Genomic DNA, 21,208 nt, shown 5'->3' with positions numbered 1-21,208 from the left:
ATGTTCTGTTCATAATCGGGACTGTAATTAGATAAATTACTTGTTAAAGAAGTCAGTATCTATGTTTCACAGAAAGCTTTTAGTGACAGTAACGTTAGGTCATTGAAATTAACCTCAGGTAGCATTAACTACTTGGGGTGTGTTTTTAAAGGTTTTGTGCTCTCAGTCTCCAAACTCTTGGTTCCATTATCAGAGGAAGGATCCCATTAGCAGGATGCATGTTCAGTCATTAGATAATCACATCCCTAGTGCAGTCTGTGGAAAAATATTAAGTTTTCCACTCAGATCCTGAAATGATACGTGTAGGCAATCTGCAAAGATGCCTGCCTCCCCTAATCTGAGTATACTCATAAATGCAATTAGTCAGAGATGTTCTCCACAGCAGTGGCATAAATTAATGAGAAGAGATATAATGTTTATTTGGAAAATGTGCTCAGAGCTGCATGGTTTGCCTTCTGCCCCAGGCAATTAGTCAGAGCACTTCTTTTTTGTGTAAAAGGACATTGTGGACTGAATAAACCTCTGCCTTTTACTTGTATTGCCTGGATCATATAATGCTTGATAATATGATTTCATAGGACCTGATAGGATGCATCTAGAGGGATTCTTGAGGTTGCAGAAGGAACTGGAGGATGAGTAGCTTAGGAAAATGGTCTAGTGTAGCTTGGAGAAAAGATGGCTTCAGGGGACTGATCTGTTGTCCCTGAAAGCGATGTTCAGTTTTTTTTTTTTTTTAAATGTTACTATTTTCATTTAGATGCTCTTTCATAAAAGAAGTTGTTTAATTGACAATTTTTAACATTTTTGTATAAGCAAAATACAAATTCTAAATTATTAGAAAAAAAATCTCTTAAATACACAACATCTAGAAGAGACATTCAAAAGATTTCCAATTTATACACCTTTAATAAGAATCAGAAAATTACTGTACACTAAAAAAAGTAATAATGACAAACAATGGGGATTATGGCTTTACATAGACATTCATCATTTAAAACAGTGAACTCATTCTTTTCAATCAGGACTTCAGTACGGTTAAAAAATACATCATGAGACTTTAACATATAAACTCATCAAATGAAATTTTGTATTCTATTTACAGTTTAAAATATTGAAAATGAAGGTAAAAGAGATGGGAAGCATAACATAATAACACTAACTAAAAGTAACAAAATTAGAGCAATGAAACTGGTGTGATTTTTTCTAGGACAGTACAGATTATATTCAGCATATGTGCACTTTCAAACTTGCATTTGCCATGACATATTCTGAGATCCTGCAAAAGGTCTACTCATCTTTACACAATTATTAAAATAAATGATTCCTACAGCCAGCTCTCATGTTCTTCATTTGCAACTGCAGACATTTTATTCTCTACAATTCCATCTGTATTGGCTGTTTCTCCTAAAACTACTACTAAACTTGACAGAGTGGTGTGAGGATCAAGTAGTTTCAGAAGAGGTATGTCCACCTTTCTTTCTTGAAAGACGCGGTTCTGAATTGTCATGGCTAACATAGAGTCTATGCCCAATGATGAAAGTGGAGTATTCATGGTCAGTTCATCTGGGTTCAGTCCAGTGAGGTCAGCCATCATTGAGGTAATATAGTCTTCAGACTTGACTGAAGCAATATCCTGGACTTGAGATTTCTCAGAGGTTTCAAGCTTGCTTCCAAATTCTTCTGACATAAGTGATGTGAACCGATTTTTGAGTGAAATTATCCTAGTAAAAACATGACTGAATAAAGTTTTAACATTTAATTTGACAACAGCTTGTTGAGGATTATTTGAAAGTAAGCTCTTCTTGAGATACTCATGAATCTCATGCACTTCCAGAATATCTATGCCCTTGGAACCCAGAATGTTCTGAATCTGGTTTTGATTGAGCAGTATGCCAAGGTTCAAAGCACCCCAGTTAATGGATTGGCCCGAAAGGCCACAGTTCCTCCTGTAGAGGCAGAAAACGTCCTGGAAAGAGTTTGCAGCTGCGTAGTTTGCCTGCGTGGAGTTTCCTAGAAAGGAAGTAACGGAGGAGTAGCACACAAAGTAGTCAAGCTGTTGGCCTCTTGTAGCCCAATGAAGATTTAGGGTCCCTGCCACTTTGGGGCTTAGCACTTTCTGAAAGTCAGCAAACGTCAGAACTTCAAGACGACCATCGTGTAAAACAACAGCACTTTGAAAGACACCTTTGATTGGACACCCTTCAAATAATTTTCCAATGATCTGGAAAGCTTCCTCAACATCACTGGTCAAAGTAATGTCACATTGCACAGACACTATTTTGCTGCCTTCATACTTCAGCTGCAAATCCTTCATCTCCTCTTGCTTCTCCTTGCTCGGAATTTTCCTGGAGAGTATTGCAATACACCCTCCTCCATTTGCCGCAATGAATTTCACAGTTTCAAAGCCAAGGCCAGTGAGCCCCCCAGCTACTACATAAACAGCATTCTGCTTAAATATCTTCTTCTCAGATTCATACAATGGGATATCTGAAACAACAGGGATGTCCTTCTGCTTTCTCAGTACAGCAAGTGGGACAGATCTGCAGGTAAAAGAGCACACCACAGACTGCAGCCTTTCAAAGTCCTCAGTTTGCTGAAAGACAGAGCCCGGTAAATGTCTAAACCGTTTCATATCTAAAGAACCGATCCACGCTTGCACCGCCTTTTGGAATTCCTTTAGAGATGCCTTCTGGAAGATACTCCTAAGGATGAGGATATGAAAGCTGATATTTTCATGATCAAGTCCACTGACGTTCTGAATACAATCCGATTGCTGGTGGCTACATACTATCACCACATCTTTCAGACAGTTCATGTGTGCTAAATCCTCCTGAGACAGTCTGCCTACTGGGGGAAGAACAACAAGGGCACTGCATGCCTTTATGTGCTGCAACATATCAGGAGTGGGCCTTGCAAGTACTGTTTTCCAGCCCACCTCTTCTGCTGCTACAGAAAGAACACGGCATAAAACCGATGATGGTTCTGTAGAGATAATACCCAAAGTTCTGCCGTGCTTCCCCTTGGGTAACCTCTGATTTAAGATCTCCCATGCAATGATGAAGTAGGACACACAAGGGACGGTCTGAAAGCACGGAAATTTCTTTACATTTAAACAAACTGTTCCTGGGACCTGAATTCTGGATGATGCAGCTGCCGGATAACACGAAACCACGTGATCACCCACTTTAACTTTCTTCACAGCTGTGCCTATTGCAGTGACTGTGCCACTGAAATCAAGAGCTAAAAGTCTGTGTTTGTCTGCTGCTTGGGAATTCCAGTAGAGTGTATTACCAAAGTTATGACTAGAAACACTAATGGGAAAATAATCTTCAGAGTGGATACATATCTTATCCACTTGAATCTCAACACTTTGATTTTCCAGCTGAGTAGCAGTGCTGGTGGATAGTTCAGCAGACAAGTCTTTTGCTGAGTACGGATCAGCAGTGTACAAAGCGAATGTTTCTGAATTCTGCAGAGACCTTACATGCTGGCCGTAATCTTCATCTACAAAAAGAGTGCGTTTGATTTCAGACGCATAAATTCTTCCTTGGCTGATGTAGACTTCTGGATAATCCTTACCTCTGTATTTGACAAGGACATCTGCTAATGCTGAGATGTCCAGGGAGCTGGAAGAGCTGAGGTCGATTATCTGAAATGTGATTTCTGGAACTTCAACAATACAAGTTCTGGTCATGCCATGCAATGCAAACCCACAGTTAATATGGTCTACATTTCTTTCTGTTGTTCTGTAGCTGATCACTCGGATTGAACAGTGAGAACTTTTCTCTCTTAACGCCACGATAACTTGGCGATAGGCTTCACAACACTTTGAGAGCTGGTCGACCACTTTACTTGGGAACTCTTCATTCACCTTTTGAATTCCCCACAGGAAGAGAACTTCATCGTAATTCTCAACCTCTGCTTTCATCTTGTTCCCTGCACGGACTTCCAAGAGGGATTCCCAGTCTTTATACATAATGTATCTGGAATCTGGATGCAAATATTTTCTGAGCTGCTCAGCTATCCCTAATTTGTCAGCAAACACTAGGACTCTAGGCACTGCTTCTACATGACCAATCATCTTTGATGGAGAAACTTCTGACCACTTGTTTTCAAACATGAATTCATTGTCTCTGGAAGACGCTGGTTTCATGAAAGTGATGGCAACACGTTTGAGTTCAGCCAAAACGGACCCGTGTTTGTCCATGAAGCATCCACAGACTTCAAAGCAGTTCCCAATGGATTTGCTTGTTCTCATATATATCATCATTTCTTCCTCCAAAGGTCGCAGCACCACCAGGCTGCCTATCCCTGAAGGAAAGCCTGCTCTGGACTGCTGCGTTTTGGAGATCATGACAGCAGTCATCTGCATAAAACAGTCCAGCAGCACTGGATGGATACAGTAGCTGTACATCTGTCTGAGAGTCTCCTTGTTCACTTTGATGCTTGTAATAGCTTCCTTTAGTTCGTGGCAATAATGCACCTCCCTGAGCTGCCTGAATATGGAGCCATACTGAAAGCCAATCTGAGACAGTGCTTCATAGACCTTCTCTGTGCTAATCACTGACGTGCATCTGTGATAGACCTCTTGGAAGGAGATGGTGCTTTCTTCCACAGCAGCCTCAGGCACCTTTCTAACTTGGCCTGAAGCATAAACTGCGTTGGAGGAAGAGAGTATCTCAAAGGCTGTTGCTGCTTTTTGTGGACTCAGCTTGATATTCAAAACTTGGGAACTCTGTGCGAGAACACACGGCGCTGAAAAACTGACGCTCATCTGGCAAGCACTCAGAGGCATTTTAGGTCCTGAGCTGCTCATCACGCAGGCCAGACCAAGCTCCACATAAAAAGCACCAGGAACTAAAGGCACACCGTTGTTCTTGTGCTCATATAAGTAGGATGTGGTGTCCTGGGAGAGCAGGCAGCCAAACTCCATGTTGTCACTGTTGATGACATAAATCAAAGGATGACCAGAGCCAACATCTCTTTGGTTTGCTTGTTGACGGGTATCCAGAGAGGCCACAGCTTTTTTACGATCAAATTGATACCGTGGAATGGTCACTGGAACGCTTTGATATCCATCATAAAAGTGCTGCCAGTTGGGATTATAGCCCAATTCAAACAGATTTCCTACCAAACTAAAGAGTGTCTGATACTCTGCATCAGACTGCAAAGAAGGGAACACCTTAGTGACTTTCCCTAGAGTCTCTTTTATATTTCTCTGCAATACTCTATGAGGACTTATTTCAACAAACACTACATTTTCCCTGTCTCTAGCTGCAGTTTCTATGGCTTGAGTGAAAGCAACAGGCTCACGAGTATGCTGGGCCCAGAATTTGCCGCGAGTGAAGTCATTTGCAGAAGCAGCTGCCCCGGTCAGTGTTGAAATTACTTCAACATCACCCTTCTGTTCTTCTAAAGGCTCTATGCTCTGCTCCAACTCCCCGAGTATCACATCCATGCTAGGGCTGTGGTAGGCAGCTGGGACATTTAAAACATGAAGAAAGATGTTTCTGTGGCTGAAAGCTTCTGCTAAGTCTTTCTGGACCAAGTCCACATCATCTGGATTTCCAGACAAGGTGCAGGAAACAGGGCTGTTGAAAGCTGCAATGCACACCTTTCCCGAGTAGTGATGCAGATGTTCGGCAATCTCTTGAACGGGGATGTTTCCAACCACCAGCATTCTGCCCCTGGCAGTCTTTGCCTGCAGCCTGCTCCGGTGATATATCACTTTGACTGCATCTGCCAGGGAAAGGTACCCAGCAAAATGTGCTGCAGCAATTTCCCCCACGGAATGGCCAACTGCAGCAACCGGCTTAATGCCCCAGTACTTCAGAAGAGAAGCTAAGGCAATCTGCAGGGCAAAAAGCATGGGCTGGGAGAGTTCTGGATTCAGCAACTCCTTTGAGCTGCGACCGCTTGCTGGCAGAAGGCTGATGGGAGCGTGTTTCTGAAAGAGCGCTTCTATTTCCTTACACTTGTCTCTGAACACCGGCTCTGATCTCAGCAATGCCTCACTGAACTCCTTCAGTGTTACGCCGTTGCCACAGAACACAAACACCAGCTGAGGCTCCACCTTTGACATGGCAAAGTCAGTACTTGCTGCCGACATAACTTCTTGCTGCAAGTGTTGGAGAGAGTTTGCCACAAATGCTTTTCGGTACCTGTAGTTGGCATGGCTTCTTCTGCAGGCAGATGTATAGGCCAGGCTTGGGAGAGTTACGCAGTTTCTTGTACTCAGATGCTCAGCTGTGTCTGCCATTGTCATCTGAAGGGACTTAGCTGATGCTGCAGACAGCAGGACTAATTCCAGCGGCCTCTTAAAGGCAGGAAGAGGCTCTGGCTGCTTAACCTGCCTGACTACAACATGGGCATTGGTTCCTCCAAATCCAAAGCAGTTGATGCCAGCTACTCTCCCGTACTCGCTGGAATCTTCCCAGGGCTCCACCGCGGTGGGAATGGCAAGGTTTAACTTCTCTGTATCGATGCTGCTCATCTCCTTTGAGTAATGCAAAGAGGGAACAATCTTCCCATGATGCATCATCAGAAGCACTTTGATCAAACCTGCTGCTCCAGCAGCTGATTCGGTGTGCCCAATATTTCCTTTCACCGAACCAATTTTCAGAGGGGGAACTTGTGCAGGTCTGTTTTTACAAATGACATTACCAAGGCTTTCAGCTTCCGTGGGGTCTCCAGCAGCAGTTCCCGTCCCGTGGGCTTCAATGTACTGCACAACTGAGGGGTCTACATGACCTTCATAAATGCTGCGCAGTAACTTCTCCTGCTCTATTTGAGACGGCCTTGTGATTGGCGTTATAGACCTACCATTCTGATTGACTGCACTGATGTTTATAACACCCCAGATTTTGCTGTGGTCCTCCAATGCCTGTTTCACGGAAAGAGAAAATCATCTTTAATCATCTCAGGCTTTATCTACCTGTGAGAAAAAGAACCATCACTAACCTTACCTTTGTGATATCTTTCCCACGCTATTAGAAAAGCATAAATGTTTTCTTAATGCTAATAATAAGCTTGAATTAGAAAAGCTTTTTGCCTCAGTAATTACGAGAAATGGATATACAAAATTCAAGTAGGAAGTCAGGCTTATTTTAGGCTTCTTCACAAACAATTTTACCTTTTTCAGTGGTTTGAGGAAAACAATACCACAGCCTTCTCCCCTCCCGTAGCCATCTGCTTTTTTGGAAAAGGGTTTACTCATTCCATCTGGAGAGATCATTTTTGCTTTACTGAGGGACACAAAGGTGAGGGGATCTATTATGCTGTTCACACCACCACAAATAGCTGCCTCACAATCTCCTGGAGTAAAACAGAAACACATTCCAGTTGAGATGTTCAAAGTCACAGAAAAAAAGTACATTAACTTTAACTTAGTTGATTGAAAAGACAGATATTACGGAAAGACTTTGCTGATACTAAAAGTTACACTGTGATATTTTAATTGTTAAAATTGGAATCTGTCATTGTGATTTTTTGTTGAAAAAGTATCCAGTACACTTATCTAAAATTACATCAGGATATGTTAGAGAAAGTAACAGAATTCCTCACAGCAGAAGATTACTGCTTCTGCAGGTACAGTGCATATTTCTGAGGCACTGGAATCCATTAAGGCACCTACTGGTGAACATGAAGGTGTTAATCACATCTCAGGAAGAATAAAAACATGAAATATTATTGTAAGTTAGTTCTTCAAAATAACTATAACACATAACTTCAGAAGTTACGTGACACAAATCCCAGGAAAATATAAATATACTTCTCAGCAATTTCATACAGCATTAATTCTAATTTCTTTGCCTACCATTTGCCTCCTCATTCCCATTACCTGATTTAATTGCTCGCAAGGCGTAATGCAGGGCAAAAAGAAATGATGAACAAGCAGTGTCAATTGTCAGCGACGGTCCAGTCAGATTAAATGTGAAGGAGACCCTATTAGCAGCTATGCTCATTGCTGATCCTGTACCAACATAGTGATTTATTTCACTTATTGATTTGCTTCTTATGATTTCAAAGTCTCGATTCATAAGGCCTGTAACAATACAAATACGTCATGTTACTCTGAGTGAAGAAAAGGGATGTATAGCACTCAACAGGACACTATGTTTATGTTTTTCTGTTTCACCATTAACCTTCTTAGCAACACGACTTCTATGGTGAAGCTTTTTCTACTCAAGTCAGAAGACAGTAAATTATAGGCTCGTCCTGCTGGCTTAGTTCATTATATGACACAACTAAGGTATACATAGCCTGTTTAGATCCCTGAATCTCAGCTAAAGAGTAGTTGGTTTGGCTTATCAATGATAATAGATACAAACAGGTTAGAATGAGGACAGCTGAAACAGAAGCTTACAGAGCATTACCTTCATTTCCTCAGATGCTCCAAGTTAAATATCACAGTGATAGCCATATCAAGTGTTCTTCATGTATCTTTAGTTTGCTCACTGTGATCCAGTAAGTTAAGAAAGAAGTAGAAAAGAACAGGACCCGTGTCTGGGGGAGCATTTGAACCCCCTCCCTGGGAACACATATGCCAGCATTATAGGAGGATCCCAAGTCCAAAGGCACGTGTAAAAAATCCAGTACATCTATATAGAGAGCACGGAATAATTCCCTCAGTGTAACAAGGGCATATTCCAGACCAAAGAGCAACATAAACAGCTCATCCCTATCCTTCATCAGTCTAACTATCCTGGACAACTCTAGAAATAGACACACACTACAGCAACCAAAAACAGATTAGCTTCTTGGAACAATCAACAGTTGCACAAGTGCACAAGTAGCATACTACTAACTACAAGATGGTCTTAGCCTCAAAAACACCTTAACCACTGGTACGGTGCTAAATACCAAGGTGTCAGACTGGTTTGAGAGTATCAGTCTTGGAAAGGGCTTGGCAAGGTGAAGACTAACTGTTTTCTGCCAACAGCAGATCAAGATCAAGAGTCACAGGGGCACAAGCGAAAACAGCAACAAGATATTAATGGGGACATCTGAAAGTAGATGTGTTAATTACATAATAAACTTCTAGAGTGACCTAACAGTCTATCTTCACCAAAATTTTCCAGTAGTGTCATAATACAGTAGCCTTAAGGTTACCTATGCAGTTTACAAAGGTGTGTTCCATTTTATGAGGGTAAAAGGGAAATTTTTCACTATGAAATTATGTCTTACCAACAAAAACACCTGTTTTGCTGCCACTGATGGCTTCTACAGGGACTCCTGCATCCTCTAGTGCTTTGTATGTGCATTCTAAAAGTAATTTCTGCTGTGGATCCATGCTTTCAGCTTCCACATTATTAATTCCAAACAGGTGGTTGTCAAATGTGTTAAATCTAAAATAAATAGAACAAAAAAGAGCACAATATGAATAAAAAATTCATTTAAATCTAGACAGATTATTACTCGATATTTATATACACATAATTCCCCAGCATGATGAAGGACAGATTTAAGTAAAAGGTTTTTAAAAAAATTTTTTTTTATTATTACATGACAGTACAAGCCCAGGGAAAAAAAAAAATGATTATGATCCAGTTCTGGATTCTTATGATACTGTTCATAAGAACAGTACACCTTCACAAGCAAACCGAGAGCATAAGGTCCCCTTCTTGTTCACTTAGCTAAGCAAAGACTTTCTTACTTTGTATTAAAACTGTCACAGCTCCTTTTTAATTAGAGCTACTTGCCCCGGCAAGCACAGGATTAGGGCCTGATGAGGTCCAGCAGAACGGGTCAAGCTTCAAACTGAAACTTGGCAAGACTCATAAGACAGATTGTACTTGGAGTCATTGGGGCACAAGTGAAAAGATACACACTACAGTTCATATCTCCATGACTTCTTTATTCAGGAGGATCTTTAACCAGTATTTATGTATGCAGGATTAGGGCCTGATGAGGTCCAGCAGATCTGGTCAAGCTTCAAACTGAAACTTGGCAAGACAGATTGTACTCGGAGTCCATACTCTGCTGCATTCTTCCACAGGCCATAAATGGGCTTTACAAATCCTTTGGCAGGCTGTAGCCCACCTCAGATCTGAAATACACACCTTCATACATAATGCAGGTGCATGTGTATACTCAAAATGCACACATCCATTGCATGACTGGTTGCATCCCAAGACATGACAAGTATGGTCATACAAGCTGCATTATGCATTCAAAGATCATGGCCTGCAAAGAAATGTGCTCATAACTGTCACGTTACAGGAATTCCTGCAATTTGAAAACTACAAGCTCATTGTGTGAGATGAAAGAAAACCTGTTTCTATGTCCAATTTGTAATGTCTCCCTGCGGCTTGCTTTCTCTGAAAGGTTGAACACATTAGACTAGATACATAAAAAATCAGTGGCACAGCACGGTAACACACTCACTCATTGAGAAGAGCAGCTCGTGTTGTATACGTTTTTCCTGGCTTGTTACTGTCTGGATCGTACCAGTCTTCGATATTAAATCTCTCTGGGGGGATTTCTACTGTGCAGTTTTTGCCTTCCTCCAGCACTTTCCAGAAATTGTCAATTCCTTCGCCTATTGTACAAATATTGCAAAGAAGATTAAATTATGCATTCCATTTTATCATGCTCATTCAGAAAAACACACTCTGTTGCCTGAAACTCCTACATACAAATCTAGGTAGCTGAAATGTAATTGCAACGTTTAACATTTCAACATTCACCTGCAACAGATAAACAAACCATCATGTTTTTGGTCACAGGAATATGGAAAGGAATGACTCATCTTTTCACTACATGCTTAAAAGCAAGTTACCCCACCAAATTAATTCCCTGAAAATGCTGAAGACTGTTTAAGAAAAAATAACAGGCAGATAGCCAAATAACTTGGCATCAATGTTCCAACACACATTTCATCTCCTCCCAGCTTCAGCTTTCTCCAGCATTCATGCGTCCTCATCCACGCTCACTCTGGAAGCAGTGCTAACCTGTTACATGACCAAGTACTGACCAGCTCAGCTCTAGCTGATGTGGACACTGGGGACTGGAACTGTCAGGAATAGTTACTGGAGGACAGCAATCTCACCTGAGGCTAAACACCCATGCTCAGTCCACCATCCCGCTATCTAAATGTCACCATCCATCTAATCTAAGAATACAAATGTCCCTGTGGATGCATAGTCCTACACCTGTGCATGATCATCCGGCCAGTGCACATGCAATAACCTCAAATCATCCCTGACACATTTGGTTTGTCTGCATGAGTTTCATGCATGCAGCTCAAAGCCATGCCCACAGCAAACACTGCAGCTCTCGCTCTCAGTGGACAAATTCAATCTAACTCATTTTCACCATAATGAGATAGTTTAAACAGATCCTACAAGTAGCAAAGCCATGAACTCGGCAAAATTAAGGAGGAAACATGCTCTTTTACTCCAAATCAGTACTAACAAGTGACTGCTTTTCAATATGCAATCAGCATCCTGCTTTCTATTTACTCAAAACTTACCTCCGGGAAAGTTACATGCTATTCCCACAATAGCAATTTCATCACCTGTCTCCATCTTCATCACCTGGCAGCACAACACAGTTAGAAACAAAACTCAGATCAAACAACTTTACATGAACCATAAAATAAATATTAGCTTAAAAAATGATCTTCACGTAAGTACACATATTTGCTCAAAGGTTGGCTTCTTTTGAATGACCTATTTTTGGCTGCAATGAGAAAGGTGGCCAGACCTGAGGGGTGTTTCTCATTCACTCTCTACATTTAGAGGAAAGCCCCTAACTAATTCCTCAGACTCCCTAATCCACAGACACTCTTTCTACTGTTTAGCCTCAAATACACCCATCACCACCTCATCTGCTCTTCAGCGTAAAACACAGTTACCAAACAGGCTCTGCATGTTACCAGTTAAAATCAGACCAAACAAACAGCCAACAGACAATCAAATAAGGGAAGGAACAAAAGGTACTTCATCCACACTCTGAAAAAGCGCTTGGAAAGAAAATCCTATTCTGGACATTGCTTTGCTGGACCCCATGGCTGCCTAGCTTTTCTCTAAATTACCTTCCGCTGGTGAGGTTCCATAAGGGAACTCCCACAGGCTATGCTCAAGGCTACCAATAGCTAGCTATGAGATCTCTGTATTCCTGACAGTGAGCAATCTCCAAATAGCACCACTACAGCCCCTGGAATCACCTGCCTTGCATCCCATCTGCAGCTTCAAGGAGAAAGCTTTTGTTGAGGAGAAATTTGAAACAAAACCGTGACATTTTTCAACTAACATACTGGTAAGGAAAAAAAATGTATCAAATGAAATTTCTCAGTATAGATTTCAAAGATTTGTTTGTTTGTTTAATTCTGGGAATTCAAATTCGCAGACAAAAATGAGTTCAATCTAAAGAATGCCTTCCTCAGAGCCCTTGCTGGGCTTCCTTCAGCCTACAAAGCTGAGAAGATTCACAGTGGAAGGGATTTTTTTTTAATGCTTGGCAATGATAAGATTATCATCTCAGTGATAGCACAGTAGATCCCAAAGAGCCCTTCAGCGTTACTGACTGCAGTGAAGGAGAAACGAAACTGATTCACAGCCCTACAGATCACATCTGTGATTTCTAGGAGGTTATATTTGGAATGAGAAATTAAAACCACTGTATTGATTCTTGAAGTAAAAATTTTACTCCACGTGCTATTAAGAGAAACAAAGGTAGAGGGCAACTAAGCAAATATAAACAGACCAAGATCTGGCTTTCCAGGATTAAATTCTACTTTAACAATCACAATAATTTTTAAATGCCATACAAAGGAAATCTTTTGTTTATTTCCAAATGACAAATGTTTATCATTCTGGAGATCCCTTCCAAAGACTCATTATAATTATGATCGTAACAATATCTAAGCATATTAGTGTCTTGGATCATTCTCTACACCCTAGTCTTGGTGTTAGTTTCTATTTCTTTCAATCTCTTCATTAATTTATATTTTAAGTTTCAGTTTCTATTTATTTCCATTTGATAGTTTATTTAATTGTAGTTAAATTTCCTTTTCACTTCTACCTCCATCCTATTGATTTCTATATTACTTCTGCATTGTATTTATATTATATCCATATTTTAATTTCACAGCCAACCTAAAGTTGGCAAACACAGCCCAACACAGACACAAACAAAGCCCAGCACAGATACTCTTACCACAAAGATACTGGAAACCATCTGGAAGTTTTAAATAAGCACCTAAATAGCAGTTGATATAAAAAGAAGGCATTTCCCCTTTTAACACTAAATATGACAGTTAGAAAACTATCCAATGAGATATGTAGCTCTTACCTTGTGTGATTCTAGTAGGGGTTCCTAACAGGCTGAGCCTTTGGAAGTCCTTTATATAGCATTCTGGGAGGTTTCTTATTCAAATCCGTGCTAGAACGTGGCAAAAATGTGAACGCCTTTTAGAAGAAAAAAAGCAAATGAGTCATTCCATTATGATTAGTCAGCAGCCCTCTCCATGACTAAAGTTCAAAACTCCCTCCTTGAAGGCAGTAAATGCTTAACGAAATCAACTGTTACATCAGGACAAAAATAAAATCTGTCTTATCTAGCTCCCACTCTTATCTAACATCCACAAGCAAATTCTGAAGGCATCACATCCACCAGCCTCTGCTAGATGCCTTTTTAACTCTTCCCCAGCTGGTTTCATCCCAACTACCCAAACTCATCTTTCTCCTTCTCTTACTGGCCAATGGAAGCACAGTCTTTGAGGAGCCAGGAGAGTCCATATGTCAGCATCTTCCCTGATGTTAGTGCCTTCCCTGGTTGTGGAACAAACCTCCTTCCAAAAAAGAAAGAAGAAATCACTGTCCTGAGTAAAAGAGAACAATGTTTATTGCCACTAAATAGCTCTGAAACCTGCTCTGAAAAGCCCCAAATCTGCTCTCACTTCCATAGCTATAAATCACTAGTCTGAATTCTGCCATTATTGGGATTATTTATGCTCTTTCGTCAAGTAAATTAACCCACAGGCTCTGCCCACAGCATCATCACTAGGCTGATTCACAAGGTGGTTAGTCCAAAGATAACTTGAGTCTCCCTGTATTTTGCACCTGTCTATAGAGCAACAACAGGGCAGAACCTGGGTCATCAGATGAACCAGCAATGCACTGTGGAATCTCCCTGACATTTTCACTGTTAGCTCTGAAAGTAAGAAATGCCGAGCCATGTGTTGAGGTATTGGTTCAGTATTGGAAGGAACACTGAAATGAATCCTGCACAACTATGAATTTCAATGCAAATTAAACCAGTCTGTGCACTACTCAGATACTAACAGGAAAGTGCTGTTAATGTCACTGATCCAAAGCAGAAGACTGATGAACAGTTATCAGTCTGTTGTATGAGCACTGATGACTTGCAAGAATATATTTACAAATGGAAAGTAAAGAATGTGATGACACATCCCTCTCAGCAATGTGAGTAGCAGAAATAGGAGCTAAGTATGTACGCCTACGTTACAGTAAAGGAATGAGTCTACTACTATTGACATAAGCAACATACTTATAGAATTATATAGGAAGTTGGTTTAGCAATTCACCAAGTTTATGACATATTTTTGCAAAAAATTAAAATTGCAATGGTTGTTATTGTTATAGCAACAGAAATTATACCAAACATACAGCGGGCCCTGCTATGCCTGCAGTTATACAGAAAGAAAAACACCTCACCAAAAATGGTTGTGTGTGACACCTCTGGTTATTTGGTTTCCAATGCTGAGCACTGTGGACTTAGTCATGGGAAATAGAAGGGAGAGGAATACCTATCCAATAGCTCATGTGTCTTAAATTTTCATTTATTTCTTATTTTTAGCAGGTCTCAACTGTGATTGGAAAAGTAAGTCTTGCATATGCTAGTAAGTGATGCAAAGATGTCAGCCTGATTTTGCTGAGATAAGGTTGAGGGCCTGAAACAACAAAGGAGCAAAAAATAAAATAAAATAGAACAAAAGAAATCGGTCCTAACATCAGTTTCTTGCAGAATGTTCAACTGGATCTACCCATTAAATAGCAGTTTTTTCCTCTTTTTGGCCATAGTTTTGCTTATAAATCCACAGACCTCTTCAGCAAGCAATGCCAAAATGTGATGTGCTGTGCAAAAATGGCACTACTCCTAAATGTATTAATTTGCCTTTGGTTTCTCCCAGAGAGTCATTGGTGACCTACCAACAGAATTTACGCAGTGCTGGCGATATTTGGAATTTTCTACTGTGCTGGGAATAATAATAAAAAACCATAAACATAAGTAAAGGGGGATATCAATATACCATGCTTCTAGAAAACTGCCTAATACCCTTACTGACTCTACCCACCAAAATAAGATGGCTGATGGTGCCTCTGAGTCACCTTTTTTTTTTTTTTTTTTGTGGGACCTGCCTGCTCCGAAGTGGAAGGCAACAAGGTTATGTTTCATGGCTCATACGAAGAGAAACTGCAGGCAAACAGGTAGGGGATGCTGATTGGTTACACTTACGGAGCAAGTCCTCCAAAAATTCTCTCAAGTTTGCTCAAGAGAGAACCCAAGTGCCCATCTTTCTCACAGAAATTTTTAAGAAGACATCAGTAGGAGTAAGTCCAACCATGACCTAACCATACTACCCTAACCAACAACCCTCCACATATGTTAGATAAACAGAAAGTCTTGATGCTTAACATCTAAAACAGAGGCATATTTGCAACTACTTTTAGGTAACAAATCTAAACCACAGCACCATACAGGCTGCTCTGGAAAAAATTAACTCCATCCCAACCAAACCCAGGACACAGCCACATGCAGAGGAAACCAGCACAGAACAGAGGTCCGCCACACAGCATAAGGACTTTTTGGACAGAAAAAAAGATGGGCAAGGAAATGCTCCATGCAGCCTCTGGACATACAGTACAGGCAAAGATGTGGCTGCCTCATTGTTTGTATGGGTAGCTCAGCATTTGCTCTGTTCAAGGAGGTCTCGGCAAAAGATGCAGAAGCTTGGCAAGTTCTGCTTTTGCTGTTGTTTTTCACTTTGAATCTTCTGAACATTCAGAGCTCAGCTTATAGCACAGTTTATCTGTGTAGGTACTGTATAAATGAAAAGGCCTAGGACTTTCTGCATTCTCCAAATTCACTGGCAAATTTTTCTCCCAATCTAGGGAATGGTATTTGCTTGACCAAGGCATGGTTCTGCCTGTCACACAGGCTGGATTGAGGATAAAATTCTCTCTGCTACATTCAGAAAACAATCAGAAATCATACTATGCTGCTTTGAAAACTTAAGTCTGCCCTAAGTTAGAAGTCTGTCTTTGATGGTAAAATAATGTCATAAACCTAAAATTACCCATGACTGTAACTGACACTGATGTTACATGAAATAAATCTGCTTCCCAAAGAGGCAGTTGATTATATCATTACACAGAAATACCAAGCAAGTGTAAAAAATTTTAAAAGCTGTAAAAAAGGTTCAAAGTGTGAAGTGAAATGGCATTCCTTGATATCTTACAGCATAAAAAATTAACCTAGAAGGTGATAGATGGATGGTTGGAGTGGATGATCTTGAAGGTCTTTTCTAACCTTGGTGATTCTTGATTCTGTGAAACATATTCTAATATTCAGCACTGTAATATTAAAACGAAACTGAATAATCTGGACAGCCCAATTTGTTTTACTCTCAGATCACTCCTTTATAAGAAATATTTCCTGTAAACAGACTTTATGGAAATGGCAGGCTTGTGGATCATGAAGTGGGTGGCCAGCAGGGACACTGAGGTGATTGTCCCTCTGTACTCTGCCCTCGTGAGGCAGAGGCATGAGGGATGAGTCTACTACTATTGACATAGGCACTCTCCTTAAAAAAGAACTAGAAGAAATCTATTTTGAAATTTGTTAAACATTTCATCTAAACTTCAGATGTTCAAAATATCAGCTATAAAGGACTGTCATACAGGAGGCACTACAGATGCTTTGCCTACCAGCCATCATAGTAACCACCTCTAAGCAGCTAATTTTTTTTAACCATATCTACACGTGATAATTTGTCCTAAATAAAGTATATTTGTGTTTCCTCAGCAGGTTTTTAAATGAAGGATTACATGTTTCGAAGGTTTGTATATAGGAATATAGCTACTCATATGCTGAGTCTTGCTTTTTTCAATCATCTTTACCTGACTTACAGTAGAAAAATCTGCATGAGTCAAAGTTCATGTGGGATTGGATTCACCTCAGAGACAATACAGGTACAGAGGAAAAAAGGAGAAGAAGGAGAGATGTAAAAAACAGTAGGAAAAAAAATCATAATTTGTTTTCACGTAGACTTCAACTTCTGGAACCAAAATGTATCCTGAAATTATGTCTGACTGCTAACTTACGTACCGGGCGACTTGACAAGCATGTGCATGCTTTTAGAGTTCAGGTTTTACATTTAAACAGTAAAGACGTACCTATGCAGTTGATAGGCATACATATTCACTCTTCTTCAAGGAGTCATTAATATATGCTAATGTCCCTTTGGGCACACTCAGTGGTACTTAGGATGGTCGAGTGCCCACCTACTTCTTCCCCATTTTCCACCATCAGCTTCATCACTGAAACCTTCAACTCATTTTTCCTCATTTTGAAAAATTTCCATTTCTTATTTGGCCACAGTGAACAACTTTTTAAAGCAATATATGTGATACCTGAGGAAAATGCCCTTGTACCTTTTGAGGCAAAAGATAAAAGTATTCTGTTATGTCCCCAGCGCAAAATTATTGAAGGAAACAAGACTACTCACCCACTAAAACTGAAATGGAAAGCTTTAGAACTATCACTTATGGATTCCTTTTGCTAAATTAATATATTGGTTCTTAAACTAATGTACTAATTCCTATTGCTAAACAAAACAACCTATACCAAAGGGATTTCTAGAGGTCAGATTGTCCAAATTCCCTGCTCAAGCACAGACACCTCAAGTCCCTCAGTCCACTGGCAACACTTCTCCTAATGCAGCCTTAGGACTCCATAGGCCTTCTCTGCAGCAAGAGATTCATGAATAAGATTCATGAATAAGATTCATCCAGTTAAACTTGAGCTACATGAATGCTAGTCATGTAATCTGTGCCAGCCTCCTAGCTTTCTTCATTCAATCAGGCAGACAAAAAACTGCAGAGTGAAATTCAAATCAACTTTAGATGGCTTAAGATAGATAAATAAATCCACTTTCACCACTGAATGTGGTAGTACGATAACATTCCTACACCTGATAAGCATTCTGATTAAGTATCCAGGGAAGTCATTAAGGTGTGATTTTCTCTCCTCTACACTAGATGTAATTCTTGTAATCTTGAACATTATCAGTTTTCTCCCAGAACCATAGCTTCTGTGAAAGAAATACCACATCTTGCCAAACACTCAGACTTCCCTATCTGACTCATTTAGCTGTATCAAATTGCAACCCTGACAATTCCACTATTGAGAAACAGCAAATGCTACTAAGGCATACATCAAGGAATTTAAACTGCCAGACTTGCGAAACAGAGACTATAAATAGGTTTGCATAAATCAATAATTTTCATTAAAAAATAAAAATAAAATGACTTGAATAATTGGGAAAATGCATGCCTAGCATTTTTTTAATTGCAATTTTTTTAATTGCAAATTAGTTTGCAATAAATAAAAAAAAGCACTCCCCTTAATATTCAACAGCAGGTAATTCATACTTTCCCCTAGTATTGATTTACTGAATAATTTAGATTTTAAATGCAAAAATAAATTGTGTATAATTAAATCTGAAACCAAAAGCCTGTAACCAAAATAATCACAGTGAAAAAACAGCAGAAGCTCTCTATTTGATAGCTAACACATTCCAGCCTAAAATCTCAATTAACAGCTCAACGCTGTTTTGGGGTGAGATGAGGTAAAAAACTGTTCTTCTTAATGCCTTTGAAGATCTCTTAACTACTCTCAGCTCAAGAGCACCTATCAGCCTTTGCAGACTGGCAGGCTGTTGCAGGATTGCAGGCAGCAAACAAGCTCTCACAAATACTGTCGACTTTGGACACTTCAAAATTGTTTTAGGCATGTGGTAAGACAACAGTAATTCTTTTTAAATATACCCCTGCTTTACTAAGGGGAGTTTCTATCTGGCTAAAAGGACAGCTTGCTTTTCCAGTCTTGCAGATAACAAAATAACATTTCTCACTTTGAAGAAACTTCACGTATATTTGCGCACAAGGAATGCACACAGATCCCAAACATACACCAGATGATGATGTGAAGATGACTAATGTTAGCCAATACAGAGATAACTGAATTCAAAAGAATTAAACAATTTACTTGAAAGATCCCAGGTGCACTGTGAGCATACACTCACACTGCGTTCCAGACAAAAAAAGCAGAGAAGATACAACTAGCTAGACAGATAAGTGCTCCCCTGTAGACACACCTCTGGGACTAAGGTGTGGGCAGACTAAAAGAGATACGGAGCTTCTGCCCAACAGAGGAATTCCTAAGATGGATTTTGTATTACAGGCTCCTGGCAAAGTAGGCTACATAAGATCTACCTTGTACTTTGGCAGTTGAGCATACACTTCCAGCAACTGGTTATAATTCTTACAGCACAGTCTCCAGTACAGCAGGTGAACAACAGATAGAAGAAAGAGTGATGACTTGCTAGATCACCTGTGAGCTTGCCTGCCTTCTGACGTCCTTCTAAGCATGACCATCCAGGTTTTGGCTGTGATAGAGTTAATTTTCATCCTAGTAGCTGGTATGGTACTGTTTTGTGGTAACACAGCAGAGTTTTAGATGACTTTGAGCTGTACTTACAGAGAGCCTATGACTTTTCAGCTAATCGTGCTGCCCTGCCAGCAAGGAGCCTGGGGAGCACAACAAGCTGAGAGGGGACAGGGCCAGCAATCTGACCCAGGATGGTCAAAGTGATATCCCATGCCACATAGTGTAGTGCTGAGCAGTCACACAGGGAGAGTTGGCTGAGGGGCTGCAGCTGATCAAGGACTAGCAAGGCACTGCTCAGCTGGTGGCTAGCAACTGTATTACAGACCACCAGTTTTGTTTATTATTATTGTTGCTTCTTTTTTTCTTCTTTTCTTTTATTGTTCTTATTCTTTTATTCCTTTTACATTACTCCTTTTCTTTCTTTCTTTCTTTTTTACTAAAATGTCCCTACCTCAACCCATGAGATCTTTAATTTTCAATTTTTTTTTCACTTTCTCACTTCTTCAAAGGAAGGCCATTCCACTAGGAGGGCCAGCTGGAGACCTGATGATCAGCTCAGCGCAGCTGTGTTTCACAAGGGGTTGTGGCACATGGGGGGAGGGGAGGATCCTAAAAGGCAGCCTCAGGGAGCAGAACAGGCAGTCAGGCCTTGGCATGGCTCCTGGCATGGAGGGCTCCATCAGTCTGCTGCTCCCAATGGCCGTTGCCCCCCACACACAAGGAGCTCCAGTCATGGCATCCGCTTGGCAGAAAGCTGTCCTCTGCATCCCCTTTGTCTCTCCAGCAAACAGGAACCAATGCAGCTGCCAAAGCGGATCTCCAAAGGGAACATGCAGCCATGCAGGTCTCGAGGTTTCTGTCAGGGTCTGATGGCAGCAGTGAATGCACCTGTGGGTAGAAGGACTGCCAGTCTGGTGACAAAGCTTTGTGAGGAGCCGAGCAGGCTGAGGGGCATCAGGGAATCGGAGGAGAAAACTGACTGCTGCAATCATACCTTGCTATCCTCGGGATAGACATTCTGCCTCCTCAGAAAGTTCACATCCGTGTGTAGATGAAAAAATGTAGAGATGCAGCTAGAGAAAAGCAAGTGGACTTCATGTGTTTTTGTGTGTTACCACTCCAACAGACAAGGGCACCTACAACAAAAAAGACATGCCAGCAGAACCTGGACAGACGTGGTGGGAACAATACTGCTCACACACCCCGCTGGCACAAGAGCAAAGGCTGACGATGTCAGTGATTACTCTGTACATAGCAGACATCCTTTTTCTCCAGGAAGTAAGAAATTCTGGTATCAGAGGATGATTGTTCAGAGAATGAAAGGAGGAAGAGTTGTAATAAATTAAACGATGGGTTTTCATCTTGTGTATCTGAGAAACTCTCAGTGTCATTGCTGTGAAATGACCGTTGCACATTTCTGCATTCAAAGAGAAGTTCCAGCGAAGGACAGTTAGGGCATGTTATGCATGGGTAAATATTCACCATACCGCATTTCTTTGTGTTTCCTGAT

The 21,208-nt window shown here is 40.6% G+C and overlaps 1 protein-coding gene across 2 annotated transcripts; it reads right to left on the bottom strand.

The window, feature by feature from the left end:
* Positions 1-903: 903 nt before the first annotated feature.
* LOC116241271 (uncharacterized) lies at positions 904-20,308 on the bottom strand. 2 transcript variants are annotated; one of them, XM_090142998.1, is made up of 9 exons: positions 19,524-20,308; positions 13,700-13,795; positions 13,297-13,412; positions 11,474-11,537; positions 10,387-10,540; positions 9,187-9,347; positions 7,841-8,044; positions 7,133-7,314; positions 904-6,883 (listed from the first exon to the last, which is right to left on the bottom strand). In XM_090142998.1, the coding sequence occupies exons 4-9, from the start codon at positions 11,532-11,534 to the stop codon at positions 1,325-1,327; spliced, it is 6,321 nt and encodes a 2,106-aa protein (XP_089999124.1). In that variant the 5' UTR covers positions 11,535-11,537; positions 13,297-13,412; positions 13,700-13,795; positions 19,524-20,308; the 3' UTR covers positions 904-1,324. The 2 variants fall into 2 exon arrangements, with proteins under 2 accessions (XP_089999124.1, XP_089999122.1); XM_090142996.1 differs by lacking the exon at positions 19,524-20,308 and having other exon boundaries at positions 13,700-14,511.
* Between the last annotated feature and the right edge of the window lie 900 nt (positions 20,309-21,208).

The sequence above is a fragment of the Phasianus colchicus genome, chromosome 6 (assembly GCF_987193195.1).
Source record: "Phasianus colchicus chromosome 6, bPhaCol1.hap1.1, whole genome shotgun sequence".
Lineage (NCBI taxonomy): Eukaryota > Metazoa > Chordata > Aves > Galliformes > Phasianidae > Phasianus > Phasianus colchicus.
The sequence above is the reverse complement of the archived record's forward strand: the minus strand, read 5'-3'. Positions and strand labels throughout refer to the sequence as shown.